Below are 21,332 nucleotides of genomic sequence, written 5' to 3' on the forward strand. Positions count from 1 at the left end.
TGTCAGCGAGCATCTACGAAGGCTGCCACGGCACACGAAGGGGGTGGGTGGTCAGCACCACACTGAACCGCCTTTGTCTCCCGAATGGCTACGTTTATACACAGCACCAGTTACTCATTTGAGGCTGAGTCGACCTTGGAGAGGCCCAGGACTGTTTCAGATAATCGTTACTGCTGTTGGCCATGAGCGGAAATCAAACTCGGCTCGCCGGGTTTATAGCACAGTGCTGCACGCACACACACATATAACCACTCAACAAACGCAGACACATTTAGCAAGCTTTGTACCATACAAAAACGCCTCTGAGCATTTCTCTGATAAGCAGGGAAATTTACCTGATAAGCAGGTCCTAGAGTAGGGGCCACTGTATGCCCAGTTCAACTTTACCCACGTACTGGTGGAATGGGCGCCAAGGTGGCAAGATGTTCACAACCTCGCCTGGTATACATAATATCATGGGTTCGAACCCAAACCTTATGCCTGTATATTTTGATTTTGCACGTTCTCCCCGTGATCGCATGGATTATTTTCTGGGTCCTCCGGTTTTTCCCTCCACATTTAGAAACATGCATTTAGAATATTTGGCTGTTATACATTTCCACATGATCACCACTTAATTCAGCGAATTCGTGGCCAGGTTGCTTCTGAAAAGAGCTATACAGTTCAATGGGCCTTACCTGGTAAAAAAAAACATAGTTAAAATAGGATTGAAGTTGAGATATAAGCATCACAAAATAATGCTGTGGCTCAACTCCAGGAGCGGCTCACTCGGCAAAATTACTGGTTGCCAAGAGGCCCATTCTAACACTGCCTCTAACTCAATAATTCCCTGTTTCCTCTTCTCCCTAAATCATCTGGCTTAAATTGATATGACATGTGTGTGAAATAGCTTTCAGAAATCTACATTAATACAAGTAGTGGTCGAAATATTTTATATAAAATATGCAAAGCATATCGCACACTGATTTAATACTAGGCTATTGCTGAAACATGTTTATGTATTAATCACAACATCAAATAAGTGCATGGCCATTAGGGGTTACTATGATAAGAGACTATCTGATATAGCTGAGATTTTGTGTACATTTCGTTACATATTCTAAAAAGTTTTGACCGTCCCTCATAAATAAACATACACCTTAAAAGTATGCTAGCAGCTGGTTACATTAACTGGTGATGGTCAAACAATGCAAAACATTTTCCGGCATAGCTGACAATAAGTAAGACTCTTCAGAGTACACACGATTAGTATCGTTTTTCCTATGTGTGTGTGAGTGTGGACACGTTTGGCACATGCGCTGTAGTGACATCACTGTCAATTGGTGGCGAATGGCAGGTTTTGAATATTGGATTGGACACATCTACTATAACATCTTTGAAAAAGGAGCATTATCACTCATTGAGTTCCTCCAGGTTAAATACATATTCTGATTCTGTGTGTGTATGTAAAAAGAAAAGCACTCTGGTGACACCCAGACATGCAGGAGGCACCTTTAGGGCAGACGTCGGTACAGGTCTCACATTTCTTCTTGCCGAATTTTTCCACTTCATGCTTCCCGGCTGGGCACGCTCGTACGCATGAATTATAGTCCACCACGAAATTATCTGCGGGATGCCGCGCGTGGGACGAGTCCAGCATCAATGTACAGTAGTTCACGTCTCATGTTACATTGCTTCAAATAAGCCAAGCCTGAATGATTCCCCCGGCCCACCCCCAACTCCCCAAACAAACAAAAATCTATGCAAAATAAATAGGACACTTTCATCAAAGAGATTGCTTGCAAGTTGTAGAAAGTGAGTTTTGAATGTAATTTATTATCGATCAACCACTTGACCAACCCCTTGATCGATCAAGATTAAAATTTTACAACCTTACACATTGTCGCTTACCTGGCAGTCGTTCTGTAAGGTGCTCACCTCAATAGCAGGATTATAAATAAATGGGGGGCATGTATAAATGGCAATTCAATATCAATTATAAAGCACATTAATTGGATATGCACTGATGGGTAAGCACACGGCAGTATTCATGTTATCTAAAGAAAATCACCGAAGTAGAAATGTCTCTAAACTTCTTTGTTAATTATGTGGTGATTAAGAAATAATCTCACCACGTGTTAATATTTAAAAAAGCTATTTTTTTGGTGTAAATAACAGAGCTATTTTTGTAACCCAGGTGTATATTTATACCAATTGGGAACTCATTGTGATGATATATATATTCATCTTCTTGTTTCTTTCGGTAAAGTCACGTAGAAGGGAAGTAATAAAATAATAAAAATAAAACATAATAAAACAATTCTCACGACGTTTCGGCTACAACGCAAGCAGCCGTCCTCAGGTGAAGAATGAGACACTACCAAACTAGGAGCTTATATATAAGCTGCATTGGGGGTTGAAGAGCGCCTTAACAAAAAGAATGTGCATGTGAAGAGGGATTTAGCATATTCATGGAAAATGCGTAGGCGTTGGGCGGGGGGGTGTCAAAGTCATATTATGCCCATGCATTATGCAGGATCAGCAGCAACCAAGGGGGGTGCAGGGATTAGCAGTAACAAAGGAAAGGAATGTTAATGATATGTAGCTGCAGTTACTCAACAACACGTAGAAAGCTAAAGTATAAACTACATAAAAAACTAAAGTATTGATATATATATTCTCAATTCGCTTATTTTTAGTTTGCATTGGAAGACCTGTGATATTTCCTGAAGAAAATGATTACATATATGTTTTTTGTTGTATTTGTGGAGATGAAGCATCCCATGCTAATGGTCTAAGAAACGGTTATTTTTGGAATATTGGCAAAATTAAGAAAAAAATTTAGCATCAGTTGTCTGAAACGTAATTCCAAAAAACCATAAAGGTGAGTTTACCTTCCCATTTTGGGACTTAAAAGAAACACATGCTGATTAATAATGCCACAATTTGTATTTCCCTATCCCTAGGGGTCGGCAACATGTGGCTCCGGAGCCACATGCGGCGCTTTAAGGAACTGTTTCGTGACGTTACTTATTATGGTCCTCCGTCTCGTATTTACGTGCATTGCGGCTCTTCTTGTTTTTCTGGTTGCTTACCCCTACCATATTCTATGAAGTTTCCAGATTTTAAAAGGATTAAAGAGTAAAAACAGAAGTCATGGGATTTGCTACTAAAATGAATAGTGAGGCAGTGCTCATCTCCCGTTTACAGCCCTAAGCCAACGGTGGAAATCCACATTCCAATGGCCGGGGGCAAGTCTTTCCATTCGGAGAACCAATTGATGTTGACTTCCGCACAAATCGGGAGTCACTCTACGAACTCCAGGAGGCATGATGTGCTGAGTCAACCCCCCACCAGGATTTGAACTCGCAATGTTCCAGTTGCGAGCCGCTCGTTCGCTTCCTCGCTCGACCGCTCACTCGACCGCTGAGCCACTTAGTCAGCTATAAATAAATAAACACGGTTTCAAATTACGTTTGAAACATTCCAGGCTATTGCTAAAGTTTATTTATTATGGCTTTAGGCAAGTTAAAATATAATAAAAAATATGATTTCCGAACTGATGAGGTGGATCTACTGTGCCGTGTAGTGGCTTAAAACCAGGCCACCAAAATGGTTCATGTCGCCTTCACCATGCAGCGCTGATTGTCCATTCTTTTTTTGACGTGTCTATGCAAAGTTTCAACCTCTCATATGTCATTATTATCGTCAACATTATGAAAGAATAACAACAATGATGAAAAGCAATTTTTTTTAACGTGACTTTGTGATTGCAAAAATGGCGTTTCTTTGGGTGCCCATCAGAGGCCAAGTAATTTCATGAAATGTTCCCAAACAGTAATAAAAGGACAAAGGAAAGAAGTGGGATATTTTCTTTGAACGAGTGTCGATCTCTGTCCTGCAGCAGTGGTGCACACTAACAAGAGGCAGCTTTATGAATACCCATCCCCTGGTGTGTGGGACAATTGTAACAAATGATGATGCCTCCACAAATCAGAAATTCATAGATTTTTTTTGAAAGCACAGAATGATAGAAGGGGGTGGGAAGGGAGGGGATGGATGGCTTGGAGAAAAGGAGAAAAGGGTAGACAAATGAAGGGAGAGTGAAGATTGAGGAAGGCTCAAGCATAGCAGGTCGAGCAATTTCATGACAAAAACACAGCATGTGTGCTTCTTACGTGGACACTCCTTGACACAGATGGCACCGTAGCTGTATTTGACGTCTGGGTTTTCGCCCTGTGCAAAGGTGACGGGGTTGTAGATGGTAGGTGGAGGGCAGTGGCTCACACAGGAACCACTGTCATTGAAGTTTTTGCATGCCTGGTCATAGGAAAATAGAAGCAAAGTGATGAGTGGTGGTGGGGGGCGAGAAACATTGCCATATTATAAGGCATTTTAAACTATATAAACTATTTATGAAACTAAACTATTTTAATTTTAACAGGTAAGAAGCTCTTTTTCAGAAGCGTTCTAGCCACAAATGATTGCTCAACGAAGAAGTGAAATGTACAGCAGCCAAACATTCTAAACGGATGTTGATTTGAAATGTGGAGGGAAAAACAGGAGAACCCGGAGAAAAATCCACGGCACCACGGGGAGAACATGCAGACTCTAAATATACAGGCTTCAGAGTCGGGATCTAACCCACAAGCACCTGTATACCAGGCGAGGGAGTTAACATCTCGTCACACCGAAGTGCCCTTCAACATAACATTGCTGTTGTTCTGTGTGACAGAGGGGTGTACTCACAAAGCAGTGTGTGTCCCGTGGACCATCACACCCAGCCGCGCACTGGGAGTGGCAGCATTCACTGGGAGTAGGGCCATGGCAACGGCCATCGCACTGCCGTGCGCACGTCAGCTTGGTGACTGCCACGGCACAAGTCCACGCAGATGTCAGCAGAACGCAATCTCACACTGTTGCTTCCCAATTACCCACGTGTTGCTGCTTAACGCAGCAACAACATCGTCGTCGTCATCATCAGTCACAATGATAATGATTCATCATCCTTTTAATGGACGTGCCATGGTGGCTGAGAAGTTGTCCGTGATTATCATGGTCAAGGCACTGCTGGATGAAGGCCTCCCCAATGCATCGCCATCTCTCACAGTTCTGCGATCTAACAATCTACCTAGCACCTGCACATTGGACATACTGAAGGCTGCATTATATTCCTTGGCTGCCAGTCCATCACTATTCTTGATCATCGGCATTATCCCTCTTAGCATGTGGCTAAATTGGTTTACAGATAAAAATCCCTGGAATACCAAGTTAGTGTTGAAACGAAACATAAAAAACAATAATCGTATTTCTTAGTTTGCTAAAAATGCAGTTTTCTAGAATATTGAGAAGAGGACAATAATAATAAGAATTCAAGCTTATATAGCGCTTTTCATAAACTCTCTAGGCGCTTTAGATGAAAAAAATGGCTACGTTAAAATAGAATGAACAGGTAACCAATTTTTCTACACAATTGGAGATTTTTTGACTGAAATTCTGTACAAAAACGGGTTCTGTAATACAGTACAGAAATCATTGCAAGAGTGATTTGCATAATTTTTTTAAATCTGAATTTCTGCACGTGAATTTATTCACGAAATAGTTATCATACTGCGCAGTATTAATGCAATTATGCGGTGGTTAATGAACATGAAATGTTACAGGGTATATAAAAACGCATAAAAAATGTGTTTACATTGTCTGTTGGGAAAAAAAAAAACATATTTAGATGTAACAAGAGGATATTCAAATTTCCTTCAGGTATGTTAGCCATTTTTTCTCATTTAAATGTTTGTGATGTGCTTTTATTGTCGAACTATTCCATTATTAAACTAAGTCTAAAAGTGAAAACGGAAGCTTGTCTAACACCAGCGTGTTCTCAAAACTACCGCTGTACAAGCACTGTTGTGGTCACCTGAACAAGACACCAACTCATGTGTCTGGGATACACTTTATATAGCTAAATAACTCTTACCAGATGCTAAAAAGGGGATAGAAATCCAATTCAATTCATATATTCGGTGCCAAAAATGCATATTCTTTCCGATGCTCATGGACTCAACGTTTAATCGCATAGCAGAATAAGCATTTATATTGAACAATGATGCAATCCAGCCGACCAGCCCATAAACAATATAACAACCAGCATATGCAAGTTTCACAAATCACTTGAAACAATGGCCTTATGAAAAAAAAATTGGTACCTTTCTGCAAATACTCTAAACCATGCAATTTGAAATCTTGTCCATAGGCTACATTCTAAAATATCTACATTTGTAACTGACAGCAGTAATCATTTTTTCATTAAACAACTCTTGCATGTATGAAACATTTACAGCTCTCTCTTGATTTGAAGCTTTCGTGACTGCAGGAATTCACTCTTTGGTTCTTTCGGTAATGTCACGTAGGTATAAAATAAAATAAATCACGACGTTTCGGGCGCAACACAAGCGTCCGTCATCCGGTGGGAAAGCATCAGGTGGGTGCTTTCCCACCTGATGTTGGACGCTTGTGTTGTGCCCGAAACGTCGTGATTTATTTTATTTTATACCTACGTGACTTTACCGAAAGAATCAAAGAGTATTTACAGCTCTCATTGATCAAATGACAACAACTACAACAACAAAAATATAAAATGTCAAAAGCATTATATGCTTGATTGATCTGTAGAGGGTTGCGACAGAGCGGGTGTGTGCCGTGATGTTTACTGTACTCACATTTCTGGCAGTATTTCATCCCATTTCCCCAGCAGTGCTTATGGCAGCCTTTATGGCAGGAAGCACCTGAAAAAGGGTAATACAAGTTTAATGTTAATAAGGGGCATTAAACAAATACCTGTTGCTGTCATGATATTACATTTCAACTATCATAGTTTACGATGTTTAATAAAAAAAAGTACTGAAACTAATCATGAGGTTAATTTATATCAAAGAACAGTGCCATGAATTTTGGATACCATTTGCTATATGAGGACATGTAAAAATTAATATTTCAGAAATTTGTATACAAAAATAGATGATCTACGCTTAATAATAAAAAACATTAAAATTACAAAACTTACTTTTAATTTCTGACATTAAGCTGATATTACGGAAATCGATTGCTCTATTCCTGATGGATTTTTCAGAGTTGCTAGGAAATGGATGTGATAGACTTGCAATTGTAAACGTTAAACCACATCACCTATCACTAACTTTTTTACATCTGATTGTTAGCAACTAAGTATAATCACCAGGGAGTGTTTAATAGTTGCACTTACAGTATAATTGTGCTTATTTCCCAACTCGATATCTCAACGTGAATTCAAGTTTAGGATGGTACAAATGAATTGTGCTGCAATCGCTGACTGATCATGCAGCATCCTGACATTCCTTCCGTGATGCTGAGGTCGTAACGGGTGTTTTTCCATTCCTGTTGCTCTGTGCCCCTGTACCGTTCCTGTTCTGCTGTAATGTAGACTGATGCCTACTTTATTGAGGGCAATATTGGCACGTAAAATAAAGAATGATTGATTGATGAAGGTGAGAATTCAGTATGGCATCCCTTGGCACGAATGTTTAGAGTGACCATATCCATACGTGACTGGCAGTAAGACAATGGCAAGGCAACTTCCGAATTTCCATAGGTACATAATGATTAATTGAGATGCTTTTTCTGCCACTTAAAAATGACAAATTCCGTATAAAATGGAGTGTTTACATTTTTCAAAACATATAAAAAAGTTGGTATTGTACACACGTACAAAATAGAGGGAGACATTTACTTAATCTTATTTTGGCTTATTTGTTAAACTGTTGATGAATATACTTTTCCTAACAGTAGTTATAGTATGGAATGACATTGCATTATAAAACATTGTAGATAATATGCGACGACACTTGTACATTGCTATATATTTCCTTATCTGGTTGACTTATTTCATTTTAGGATAAGCATTAGAAATGTCTTCAAATGCCAGATGTGAAATCCTCTACAGAAATGCTACTTTACATGTGTGCTGCATATATCACTTCAAACGTGCTATACTGAATAGGGAGATGTTGGTACGGTGGTTAGACCATTGCTTCAGGTGATGTAAGTTTGATTCCCTGCTACAGCTAACATCAGTGTTATGATGATATCAGAAGAACTTTAATTAATAAAATTAACTGCTTGCCCTGGTTTGGCATGCCTTGCTCTTGTGAAATTAGGGCCATCGAATCCTCACAAAACCATCTCATTGGCATTTATACAGACTCTTAGTTTTAGTTTAGTTTTTACATTTTATATAAAAGTTATTAAATAAGAAATGTAAGAAACAGTTGCAATGGTTGTGAAAATAAAACTGTTGGGGAAATGTCAGAAAAGACAATTGTGTTTATACGATTTGAACGTATATACTTTATGTATGTATGCTCTTTATTTATTTTTAGTGATTTGCTTCCCTTTCCCTCACTTTATAGTCCAATTGTTTTGTTGTATTCTTTGTTGTTGTAACTTTCTGACCAGCCCCTACTGGACATCTGTAAACAAGAGCTTCATAGCTCATTGGATTTCTCCAGGATAAATACAGATTCTGATAAAGATTCGGATGCCTTGTACACTTGTGAGTAAACAAGCAGTGCACCATTCTTACATGTGGTGCTGTTGTCCATGTCGATGTTGACAATGCTGCCTTCTTTCACAATGTCCCACCAGTCCACAGTGTTGTGGTAACAGAGGTGCTTGTTCTCCTTTATGTACACCCCTCCATGTAAGATTTCTGAAAGTTTAAAATAGGCATTTAACAAGGCGCTTACATATAGTCAGCAACAATGGCAACATAGTGAAAACATGTAGCAATACTGCAAATGAAGATTTTTTTTAACACGTTTGAGGAAACCACTTTTTAGCTCGAGCGCTGAGATATTTTTTACCATAACCAAAACCCCAAGGATTCTTACACTCAAAAGTAACCTCTGGCCAGCTGTGCAACCCAGGGACACTTATATAATAGTTATTCTATAGTTATTTCGGTAAAGTCACCTAGCTAGAACAAATAAATCTGTGACTTTACCGAAAGAACCATTGACGAAAGTTTTAAGTCAAAATATATAATAGTTATACATTCAATTTGGTATAATATAAATTCTAAATGTGATCGGATCTGAAGATACTTTACAGACACTGGGCATAGTTATGTTATAGACAGTAGCAATCAACTATTATTATTATTGGAAAAAGAAGTGTGTGAGCTTGGACTCAAAAGACAATCAGAGTTTCGACAGCACAGTTGGCTGGGGGAAAAGAGTTGCAGACTTTAGGGGGTAGCAATGGTGTAATACATTGTGGAAATCGCTGGGTAAGAAGGCCTTCTTGGCTTGGCCATTGCTACATAAAAAGCTTGCACTTTATCTGAAGAATGAAATGTGTTGAATTGGAGTAAATAAACTGGGAGATAGTACTAATGAGATGAGATGGAAAGAGGAGAACTCTATACTATTGAAAGTGACACACTTTCATAGAGATGCTACCACTCTACCAACTCTTCTTCAAAACAATCTTCTCGAAGAACGTCACCCATTGGAATAAAGCAGAAGATTTATGCAGGAATTTTTTTATTGACATGCTAAGAACACTTATGCAAGATATGTGGTTGTTTGACATATTACTTTCCTGAGTATTTTGCACACAAAGGACACACATGGTAGGTGTCTGGTGAGTGCTGACGTATGAGTGGTCAATTTATGGAAGGGCATAGCTGATGAGCAAGCGAATTGAGTCAATTGGGCAAGGGCAGGTCCAACAGGAGAGAGAGTAAGCTTATGAAGGAGAGGCGGGGGGAGGGGGCTGATGACATATATCCTTGTCTCTTGACTTAAAGCTTTCGTGATGCAGGAATTCATATTATTTCGGTCTTTCAGTAAAGCCACTTAGATAGAAAAAAATAATAATAACAATATCACGAAGTTTCGATCACAACACAAGCCATCGTCATTAGGTGAAAAAAGAAGGGGAAAGCTGCTGAGGCAGGCTGTTTATAAAGGTTTAGAGATGGGCGGGGCAGCTAATGTTAATGTAGGAAAGGTCTCCATAACAGGCCTACACCAATCAAAGAACTGTTTACAAAGGTTTATAAATGCTTGTAAATGTAAGCTCGGAGAGAGCTAGTAAAGAGTCATCACCATATGGAGGTGGAAAAGGATGGCAAGCCGCCATTTACTAACACAGTTAACGGTGGCTGTGTTAGTGAATGTAACTCAGAAACGAAGCTGTGGGGGTGCCCATTGTATTGTGAGAGATTAGCATGTCAATGTAAGAAATTTACTTGTAAATGTAAGCTCGGAGAGAGCTCGGAAAGAGCCATCGCCACATGGAGGTGGAAAAGGATGGCAAGCCGCCATTTATATCCTTGTCTGTTTATATGAGTACAATAGTCACCCGATATTTGTTTAATGTTTTTTGTAACTTCATTCTATGATGATGAGTCTGAAAAAGTTCTGTCTGAGGGGACTTACATGACAGGATTTAATTTTTTGAACACCGATTTATGTTTGTGCACTTTCTTAAATTTCTCATGTGACACTTGTGTTGCACTAATTTCCATTTCCTTCGTTGGTCCACCTGATTTGTTTTGCTTTTGTCAATTTGGTGACCCAGGATACATTCACACAAATGAGACTGATCCTGGTCTCTTGGATTCCCACCTTGTTAAACAAATAAACTCGATTTGGTGGGAAGCTTCACCCCACGCACAGCATGTACCGCCCTCTAGTTACTATATATTGTGCAGTTATATAATTTACTTGTAGATATATTACTTAAAAAAACACATTTTACACGTGTGCTATCACACAATTTTAAATGCTGTACAGTGGATATTATGAACAAACCTCCAACATTTCATTTGAAAGCATGTTTAAACATGGCATCTGGGAGAGAAAGAAAAATCACTTTTAAGTACAATTTTAAACAGAAAACAGCCCTCTTTATCTTTACAAGCATATTGCTAACATGAACGTTTTTCACGTCATTGAAATATCTGATACAGACAACCAAGCACACACATGAACTGCTGCACGGAAACTGTACCGTACATGCTGCAATTTAAAAGCACGGAAAGCCACGTGACAAACATCTTGCTTGAATTGAACACACTTAATTCCTTCAATATCAGGGAACGAATCCAATATCCAAAAATAAAGCAGCTGAGCAGGAAACCGAAGAATTTCCCTTTTCAGTGAAAATGTTTGGCAATAAGAGTTATAATTCCTGATTCTCGCAAGCAGACACTAGACACAAGGGTGCAACGTGTGGAGTCACCACACTAAGTGAACACTGCAATAAATGCAGAAAATTGGAAATTGCCACAGATGTGCATGGCAAAGCCACCCCCCTAAGACTGTACACGTATTCCGCTGCAGAGCATTCCATTGCTTTATTGGGCAATCTACCCTTTTGTGTGGACCACCTACTTTTCATGTATTAGACATCTACCTCAATGTTCAAAGACAAACAAAATAACTGCTTCAAAACGTACGTGTGAAATAACGCAGTGCATAGGTTGATATTGTTGAGTGGTTTAACGAGCGCATCAGCTTTGATTATAATAATCAATGCTGATGTGCTCATAACAATTAATGCTGTTGATACCACTGTACCCTGCCATTGCTTTCTCACATCTGCTCAACAATTGAGATGTCAAAAATGCAATACCTGACATCAAGATCTGCTCTCATGGTATATCCCACCATCTGGCGGAACTCTTCCATATGAATCGTAAACCTCTGGCTGTCCTCCAATGTTTCCATCACTAACCTGCTCTAATCCATCCAGCACACACCCTCGTCAGTGGAATCTTCTCTTTCAAATGACATCTACAACACTTTTAAAGTTGTGTATTGTTCCATACTTGTTCAAGTAGTTTACTCTATGTTGTGGTGCCGGCCGGTACGGTCCTGGCCCATGCCACGACCACCTTCTTGAACACAATGGCGTTCTCTAAATATACGCGATTTCAAACCACCACAAAACAAGATATTTAAAAAAATAGAATGGATGAAATAAAAGCTTTTTAGATATTAATTTACATATTGCGTCTATTTCATATTAGTCTCAAACGAATTTGTTGTGCTATTTTGTATTCCATAATGCATTCCACAATTATGCTTTCGGAACGATTATTGTGACTCACTTCGGGCATAATTGTGATAGCATCTAATGGCAGTGCCATGTCACAATTTATGGCATACTTTTGGCCATTAGCCATTCAGTTTACCATAGTTTAACAGGCTTTAAAATGCCTTTAAAATGAGGACTGAAAGCAAGAAGTCAATTAGAACTGACCCCTTTAAGCCTGCACACTTTAGAGCCGAACATCATGGGCACTTATTTTTTACTACTGCGGCTCAATGTCACTACAAAAATAAATGAACAGACAAAAAAACACATTAATGCAGCTAATTAGCAAATAATATAAATTTCTTTATAGAGTGGTCTAATTACTCACTCCACTTAATCGCAAACTTCATAGACAGCATGTGCATCGCTTACATCATTGTTCAAGTACTGGGGCCATGAAATCATAGAGTGGAATATTGAATTTGTATCTGTTTAAATGTCAGTATTCTGGATTTTCTGTGATATTAATAACAATATAGTTTTTTCTGAGAATGGCAACTTGCTTTTTCGATGCAGTCACAAAAGCACGACTTTCTTGTTTTTCTCTGCCAAGAATATTGATTTGAGGAGGAAGGCAGCATAGCAGCTTGATTCAAATCTAATTATTCACAAAACGTGATTGCTCTAATTGTTATTTCAAACATTTTAACACATCCATGTATAATAGATGACTTAGCTTCAGATGAATTAAGACGCATAATCACATCAAACGTGTAGACATTGATGCGTTAAAATATTTTAATTGCTTACAGCACGTGCTACAAAATGAAATGTCATTGTCAGTATGATGTCGCCGTTCCAAGGGGATGTGACTTATTCAATGGGATACCTTCAGGGATGATCCACGCAATCAATATTCTGAGACTATGGTGTTGTGGGACATTAGGAGGCAGCGATGGGAACCAGCTAAACGTTGTTGTTATTCTTTGGGTCTTTCGGTAAAGCCACGTAGATATAAAATATATATATATATTATTGTTTATATCTGGCTGGCACTGTGGTAAGAACACTTGAAGTATGCGAGTTAAACTCATAGCCTGAGCTTAACTCAGCCAGTTATCTCTCCTGGGTCATCTTACCAGAGTCAAATGAGTATAACTTTGTGGGAAGTCAACAGAGGCTGTCCTATTGGGAGAATAGTCTCCACCATTATATGGAACTAAAAAAACACACGAGTCAGGAACGAACAAGAATATTAATGATTGAGGAATGTGTGTGTCAGAGAAATGCCACTAAACAGGAATCCAGCAAAAATAATGGCAGTGCTGTATGCATGTATGTGTATGTTTAACTTTTACCGCACCGTATCTCCAATTAGCACATACGTAGCTAACCCTGATCATTATAATTATCAGAGGTGCGGGAAACACTAGTGGAAGAAAATAGAGGTGGAGGGCAATTCAACAAAATCCGTACTGATCGATTGGAGAGATTAGAAATTAGAGAAGAATGATGTAGAAAGGAATATCAGCAACAGATGAGATATGATGATGATAACCAACAGTGGCGGACTGCTGTTGGAATCGTGGACCCAGCAGTTTGTGTAAAGGGCCAGGATGGGGAGAGAGAGAGATAAACGTAACTCATGGCCAATAATAGAGTTATGTTCCATCCAATTGTTTGAGGTGAAAACTTTATTTAAAACACCTATGCACGGTCTCGTAGGGTTGTTATACAACAGCCATTGAACTTGTAACAGTTCGCATCATCTACGACCATTTTCAAATGTCAGCAACCGGGAACCGTTTCCCGTGTAATATGCAAAGAGCGGCGTGGCGTGCGCGATTCTGATTGGCCAGCAGCAGGCATCTCACAGCACTCACGTCTACAGTAGGCTCACTGAGTCCCTACATGCTGCGCCTGATGAAGCTAGTTGTAATTACAGGCGAAATTTTATACTCAGATTGTAAATGTGTGGCTTGGCTCTCCAACACACCGATGTGCTGTACTAGTGACGAATTGGCACGTTCTGATTACGTGACAACCCTTACTAGTTGGCTGTCGGGTGGTGGCGGGTTTTACGCGATCTGACCCAAAAATATATATATTATGGAAGCTGCGTCTGTATGTCAGTTAAGATGAGAGGGTAAAAGTGCAGCCCTGCAATTGCTCGCCCATGCCACTGGCACTGGAAGTGCCTCCCTCGACTGGAGGGTCTTTGGTTCTCCACACGGACCAGACTTTACTCCACCTCACGTCATGACAAGATGACGAGATGTGAAGCAGACATTATTATACTGTTATTATACTGTTGGTTGGACAGAAGTGGTGGGGAGCGAGGGATTATGAAACTGGGCCATTGTTACTACTCCCTTGTCAGGAGATTAAATCAAATCAGCAACCTCCTGATTAGCACGGTTGGCCACTTACGGTGCGAAAGAGGTTCAACATACATAAATAAAAATCAGCACCTTCTACATTGCAAGTCAAGTGTGCTAACCATGAGATCATGGCAGCTTCTTCCATGTCTCAGTTAAAAAGCTAAACATGTTAAGTCTATTGCTATTGATATATCAATGTGCACCAAATCTGGCAGGCTGTCAATCTGTCTGCCTGCCATTCTACCTGCTGTTAAGCACACTAAGCATGTGACTGTCACATTAACAGTCTTGCACATTTTATTTGAAAAGAGGACGATGGCAAATGATCTAATTTCGTTTGTGAAGAAGAATGTGGAAAGGCATCCTATTTCATGGTGGAACAAGCGTAGCCAGTAACACGTGTAGCACATACACCAACCGATACTTGCTGTTTGTGTCACGATCTATGAAACCATGATTGTAACCCAGTTTTGTACTGTACATCATCTGTACCGTCGCAGGACACCCATGAGATGAAGCCCAACAGCTCATTGAGCCCTTCCTGCTGAAGTCAATTAAATCTAAATCAGTGCCGGAAATGGGAAGAAATTAGTGGGAGAACTCACGAATGCCCTTCCCTGCTCGATGAGGACCCCCCCCCCCCCACTCTGCGAGATATGGACAATGCCAAACAAAGACAAATATCTCCAGTATAGCCTTAACAAACTCTTGGGGCAAGTGCTGTTAGCGAGGACCTATGAAGGGTCGGCATGGCACTCAAGGGAATGGGTGGCCAGCACCATGCCCCACCGCCTTTGTTTCCCCAGTGTGTTTTTTTAACCATCGCACCAGATACTCATTTTAGGTTGAGTCGACATAGTGAAGGCCCAGGACTGGTTCAGACAATCGTCATAGGTGTTGGCTGTGAGCAGGAAATCCCTTCCCTGCTAGAGGAGGACCCCAACGCTGCTAGATCTGGCCCATACCAACACCCCCTCGCTAAATGAATACACACTTAAGCACCTTACATTACATGTGAGTCACGTGTCATACATTGTGAATTCAACCTTTATTTAATGAAAAAGCAAATCATGACACAGCTATATATTTCAAATAGTAAAAAAGATTATAGGATCGACCATTTTATCACTCATTTCATGATGATAGCCATCCACAATTAATCGGGTCCATTTTATGAAGTTTCATATGAATATAATCTGAAACAGCTCCAATAAAATGGTATTATACTGAATTTGGTTTAGAAGAAGACATGTTCCCATATTTATTTTTAGAAAATAGTGCTTGTGTAATGTATGGGGAGAATATTTGGCCATGTATCGATACAATGAAGTAATCAACATGCAGAGAGTGTCAAAGAAAATCAAAGGTATTCGAGCAAGCAGATAGAACTGCAGGCTCAATGCCACTGTGAAGGACAGCGTAGCTTTTGAGACTGTGCCATCACTTATGGTACTGGGAGTTTAGCCAATAAACCTTGGACTTACAGATGCTCGTGCTATATTGTGAACTATGTGAGCCAAGCAGATATATCAAGAAACACAGAGATATGTTGTTCCTGAACCTTAACTGATTGTTGCTCATTTCCTATATTCACCATGAACTACTGCCATGAGGGGACAATTCCATTTGACATGATGGCACTCAATACCATGGTGTACTTAGCATGATATATTCATGAAGCAAAGATGCAATTACTCAAAAAAATATATCCAATCATCTCCATACAAAATGACTGATCCCTCTAAGCTGCTTTAGGCAAGTCTTATCTCATAATTAGATTTTGACTGTCACGAGAATAAAAAATATTGTTGATATCCCAAGGTTAATAAAGTGAAACACTTTGTGTTTAAAACACACTGCCAAAGTCATGAGATATGCCGTCTTGTTCTACTGAAAGAATAGTACATACATTTTTAAGTACTGTGATAGCATCTATGTTTTAAAAAAACAATACTAAAGATGTGTGAGCAAGTTGCAGGCATTGCGTCTTATACAAGTGTAGTGAGCGACTTTTGAGACACGTCGAGTAGAAGGCTTCTTATTTATTAAGAGCACACTGGGCGATACATTGTGTAACACAGCTACACATAGGCGATCCTAACACGTAGCCCAATCTCCGGCTTCGCTATGCAAGTTGTTCGACCAGCGCAACGATGGCGACAGAGAGAGAGTCTTCAGAAGATCAGCCACGTGGTCGGAGACAAAGAGATGACGACGAGCAGTAACACAGCCAGGACCCAGGACCTGCAACAGCCCCGAACCTCTGGTTTCATTCCCCTTATATCTGTCCCAGCACGGCCAAGCTCCACCTCTGGCCACGCCCCCTTTCTAGAACCTTCGAACTGGTTCCCGGAGCTTCCTGACTGACTCCGCCTTTCACCTTTACCCCAGATACGTCCCCCTTATAATAAGGCATTATGTAATGCAGCTATGACTGTAATTACCACTCCCGGCCGACAGGTGTCACCCTGTCATTACATCACCCCCACTGGCGGATCATTGGGGTTTATTAGTAATAAATCGTCATTTTGTGAGCCCCACTGCCACTGTGTAGCATATTATTAAGTGCCAGGGACTCTATGAGATGATAGGACAATAGTCTGAGTCCATAATTGGCAATAAGTAATGGCAAAGCAGTTATAAGTGACTCACAGAATTGTGCGCAGTTGCGTATACATTACACGACTTCCGTGAAGGCATACCTTCAGCGAGCGCGATGTCGATCACACACGGTTCGAATTCGACCCTCGATCGATGGCTGCGCCATCACCGCACACGCGTCGAATAAAAAGCAAGGACAAGTCCTTACTTACTAACAACTCCTATAATTTTTCATTGTTGGAGGGGTTGCCCCCCCCCAACCTGAAAATCCTGGCTCCGCCATTGATCACCCCACCCCCCGCACCCCGTGGTTAAAAGATAGCCATCCCAGCTAACAACAATAACAAAACACGTGAGGCAGAAAAAGTTCCGCCATAACTGGAACAATATAACAAATTCGTTTTTTAATGATTTGCAATAAAAGGGAAGGATTCAACCAGCATCCCAGGGAAGTAAGAGCACAATAGGAACAGAGAGGGGACGAAGAGAAGAAAAGAAAAAATCCTTCTTTAAAACATGCGAGGGCAACCCCCTCAATCCTCACATACACACGCAACCAACGGTTTTATCGAAATTTGAAACATTTGGACCGAGTCCTCGATGCCGGTCCGTCCTTGGGGACAATCTTCGCATACTTTACAGAAGACGTGTGCTCCGCCTGGAACCCCAAAGAAGGTGGTTTCACTCCCCGCTTCGCAGGTGTCGCGGCTTTCATCTCGGTCAGCAACTCCGCGCGTTCGGCGAGATCACGGGCCACGTCGGTTAGGGGTTCGGAAGCTGTGGGCGGCACAATACAGTCCTCCTGACACACACTCTCCATTGGCGTCTCCCCCAGCTCGTCGGACACAATAGACACTGGCTGTACACAATTTGGAGATGAGGTGTCAGTCCGAGGAGGAATATAAGACTTCAACCGCGACGGATGAACAAACCAACAGTAACAGCCAACCCGTATGCGCACGCACTGCGGCCGTTTGACTTCCACCACTTCCACATGACCCTGCCATGGCCAATACAGTTTAGGGGACGTTCCCAATGGCACTTGTGGACAATTCAACCATGCCCGATCCCCCACAGCCCAATGCAACTCATGGTCCCTTTGCCCCGAATTCCGTTTGTTGGCCGCCTGCGCTTTGGCGGTGTTTAATTTTGCCGCTTCTCGAGCTGCCGAGACACATTCCAGAGTAATTTCCCAGGGTGCAGGCAATTTATATTTTCCCTTTTTTTCAGTCAACCCCAATTGAATCTCCATAGGAGGTTCATTCTCCCTCACGTACATGAGGAAAAAAGGTGAAAATACAGTGGAAGCGTGGGGAGCCGTTCTGTATGCAGCCAACACTCCCGGAACATGCAGATCCCAATCGGTTTGGGATGTGCTGACTGCCTGACTGAGCATAGACGTCAGGGTTCTATACAGCCATTCTACCATCCCGTCCATCTAGGGTTGGTACGGGGATGTTCAAATTTTCTTAGTTCCTAGCACATCGCAAACTTCTCGTAGCAGCTTCGAGGAAAAATTCTGCCCCTGATCCGTGAGAAGCTGCTCGGGGGCACCTTTAATCCAACACGTGTCCATGCAAAAACGCATCTGCAATAGAGGCTGCCGACTGGTCGGGCAGTGGCCAGGCCATAGGCCATCGCAAAACATATTCAACTCCTACCAAGAGAAACTTGTTCCCCCTCTGCGTGGCAGGAAATGACCAGAGGATGTCGAGTGTAACCAACTCATTGAGGCGCGAAACTGAGATAGACTGCAATTGAGGCTGTGACTTTCTCAACAGCGGTTTCCTAAGTGCGCATTCCGTGCAACCCTGAATGAAATGGTACACATTGCTCGACATCCCCAGCCAATAATAATCACGTTGCAATGTTAGCAACGTTTTCCGCACCCCAAGGTGTAACAATTTGACCTCGTGTACCCCCCAAGTCAGCTTGCCTCAGAGGACTATGGGAACTATAACACTGTGACGGCATAAACCATTCCTGTCCATCATCAAAAGACCGTCCCTTAGGACCGGTCACAGGCCGTCGGAGGGAGCGGACCCCTTTCGTTCTGCTTCCGCTTGATGCCACAACGTCATAAGGGATAGATCTTCCATTTGCAACCCCCCAGATTTGGCACATGCAAGGTGCAAACACTATCCCCCGGCGCAACCTCCTCGGCGGGCTCCAATTCCTCAAGCGCCGCCATAACAGCCGAAGGCCTTGCTGCCGGAGGTGTACAATGACCCGTGCCCGATGCGCACGCACAACTATTGCCTAGAGGCAAGCGGGACAATGCGTCAGTGTTCAAATGCTGTATTCTGTTACAGTACATCACGCGGAACGAGTACTCCTGGAGAATATCCAGCCACTGCGAGAGCTAGTCTACTCTGAGGGAGTACTGAAGGGCCGCATAATCTGAACGAACCACAACATTCCCTGCCGTAAAGATAAGGCCTATACTTTGTTGTATAAAATATACAATGGCCAACAGTTCCTTACAGGGTGACACAGTAACACTGCTCAGCCGTAGACAAGACGCGGCTACCATACGCGACCGTCCTTTCCACCCCATTCTTAACCTGGGAAAAAACCTCACCTATACCCGTGTCGCTAGAGTCTGTGTCAAGAATAAAGGACAGTGAGAAATCTGGGTAATCGAGTGAGGGCGCGTCAGCCAAGTGTTCACGAAGAGCTATAAATGCAGCCTCTTTCTCAGACCCTCACTTGAACCTCTGGTTCAAGGCGTATAGCAGTTTAGCCACTGTAGCGAATTGTGGCACAAATCTATGGTAATACGACGCAAACCCAACAAAACTTCGGACCTCCCCGACAGACTTGGGGGTCGACCAGTCCCGCACACACACTGTTTTCTCGCCGTCCATGGCTACCCTGTTCGCACTGACAATGTGGCCTAAGTATCGTATGGAGGTGTGCAGCAAATGACATTTAGCAGGCTTCAATTTCAGATTAGCCGATTGCATCCGAACGAGGACCACCTGCAGTTGCAGAAGGTGTTGTTCAAAAGTTCGGCTAAACACAATGTCATCTAAATAGATGAGGCAGGAGTCCCACTGCAGGCCAACCAAAACGAGTTCCATCAACCGCTAAAAAGTGGCCGGGGCCGAGTGCAATCCCATCGGTAGGCAGTTAAATTAGAAAAGTCCCTGGGGCATACGGAACGTGGTTTTAGGCTTCTACGCTTCGTCAAGGGGAAGTTGCCAAAACCCCATTAACAAGTCAAGAGTAGAGAAAAAACGTGCGCTGGATAATGCATCCAGGGAATCGTCCATGCGAGGGAGCAGGTACACATCAGTCACCGAGATATTGTTCAATTTCCGAAAGTCCACACAAAATGTAAGACTGCCATCATGTTTCTTAATGAACACAACAGGCGCTCCCCAAGGGCTGATAGAAAGATAAATAATATCGGCGGCTAACATCTCATCAACCGCTTTCTGCACATGTTCCTTCTCCAGCGGACTCAGCCGATACGGGTTCTGACGAATGGGACCGGCCTTCCCTGTATCAATGCGATGATGCTACAGGGAGGTATGGCCAGTATTGAACTTATTCTTACTAAACACATCCAAAAACTCACACAGCAGCGATCGTAATTCCCCCTGCTGCGCCTGAGATAATTGCGGGTTCTCATGACACAACACCTCCGCCCACGTCTCGTCCTCTAACATCCTTTTCCACCGATCCAACAACCTCGTCATGCGCAATACCATCACCTTCGTGAAATGTGGCTGTCGCGTGAGCCAACACCATCCCCGCCTGAACCATAGCCGTCTCCGGGCCCGCATTGAGTACCTGCAAGAATGGCTCCTGGTTGAGGCGGACGACTGTCTGTGTGCCAACCAGCGCCAATCTCCAAGTCACCGCATTCAGGATCCGCTACCTGTAATTGCTTGCGATAGCGCAACGGTACCAACATCTGCGATCCTGGTGGGATTTGCTCCAAATCTTTGGCAAGAGCCTGGACCTTAACATTAGCGATGGTACTCCTGTGTGGGGATCGCAAAAAATATAGTTTTCTGCCCGATGGCATCTCCACACAGCCCTGATCAATGAGGATCTTAAGGGGCATTTTATTCAAGAAATCCATGCCCAGAAGGCAGCGCACCGCCAGCATCCTCGAGATTCAGTACCGGCCCAACAACTGAAATCTCGCCTATCTCAACACGGGCCTCTACTTGCCCTATAATCCCAATACTTCCACTGTTTGCCGCAATGCATGCATTCAGTACCGGCCGAACAAGCCGGTACCTGATCGGTAACAGGAAAAAAATCTGTCCGACATAATGG

The 21,332-nt window shown here is 42.1% G+C and overlaps 1 protein-coding gene across 4 annotated transcripts in view; it reads right to left on the reverse strand.

Annotated features, from left to right (window-relative positions):
- Positions 1-21,332, reverse strand: part of LOC133345361 (receptor tyrosine-protein kinase erbB-4-like) — a 211,687-nt gene that overhangs the window by 61,359 nt on the left and 128,996 nt on the right. For all 4 annotated transcript variants that reach the window (XM_061556054.1, XM_061556052.1, XM_061556053.1 and 1 more), the window contains 5 exons: positions 8,594-8,719; positions 6,696-6,761; positions 4,729-4,847; positions 4,158-4,299; positions 1,492-1,605 (listed from right to left, as the gene is read on the reverse strand). In XM_061556054.1, the coding sequence (XP_061412038.1) occupies positions 1,492-1,605; positions 4,158-4,299; positions 4,729-4,847; positions 6,696-6,761; positions 8,594-8,719 (567 nt within the window). The remainder of the gene's footprint in view (positions 1-1,491; positions 1,606-4,157; positions 4,300-4,728; positions 4,848-6,695; positions 6,762-8,593; positions 8,720-21,332) is intronic.

This window comes from Lethenteron reissneri, chromosome 21 (genome assembly GCF_015708825.2).
Source record: "Lethenteron reissneri isolate LAM-NWPU_2019-01 chromosome 21, ASM1570882v1, whole genome shotgun sequence".
NCBI classification, from domain to species: domain Eukaryota; kingdom Metazoa; phylum Chordata; class Hyperoartia; order Petromyzontiformes; family Petromyzontidae; genus Lethenteron; species Lethenteron reissneri.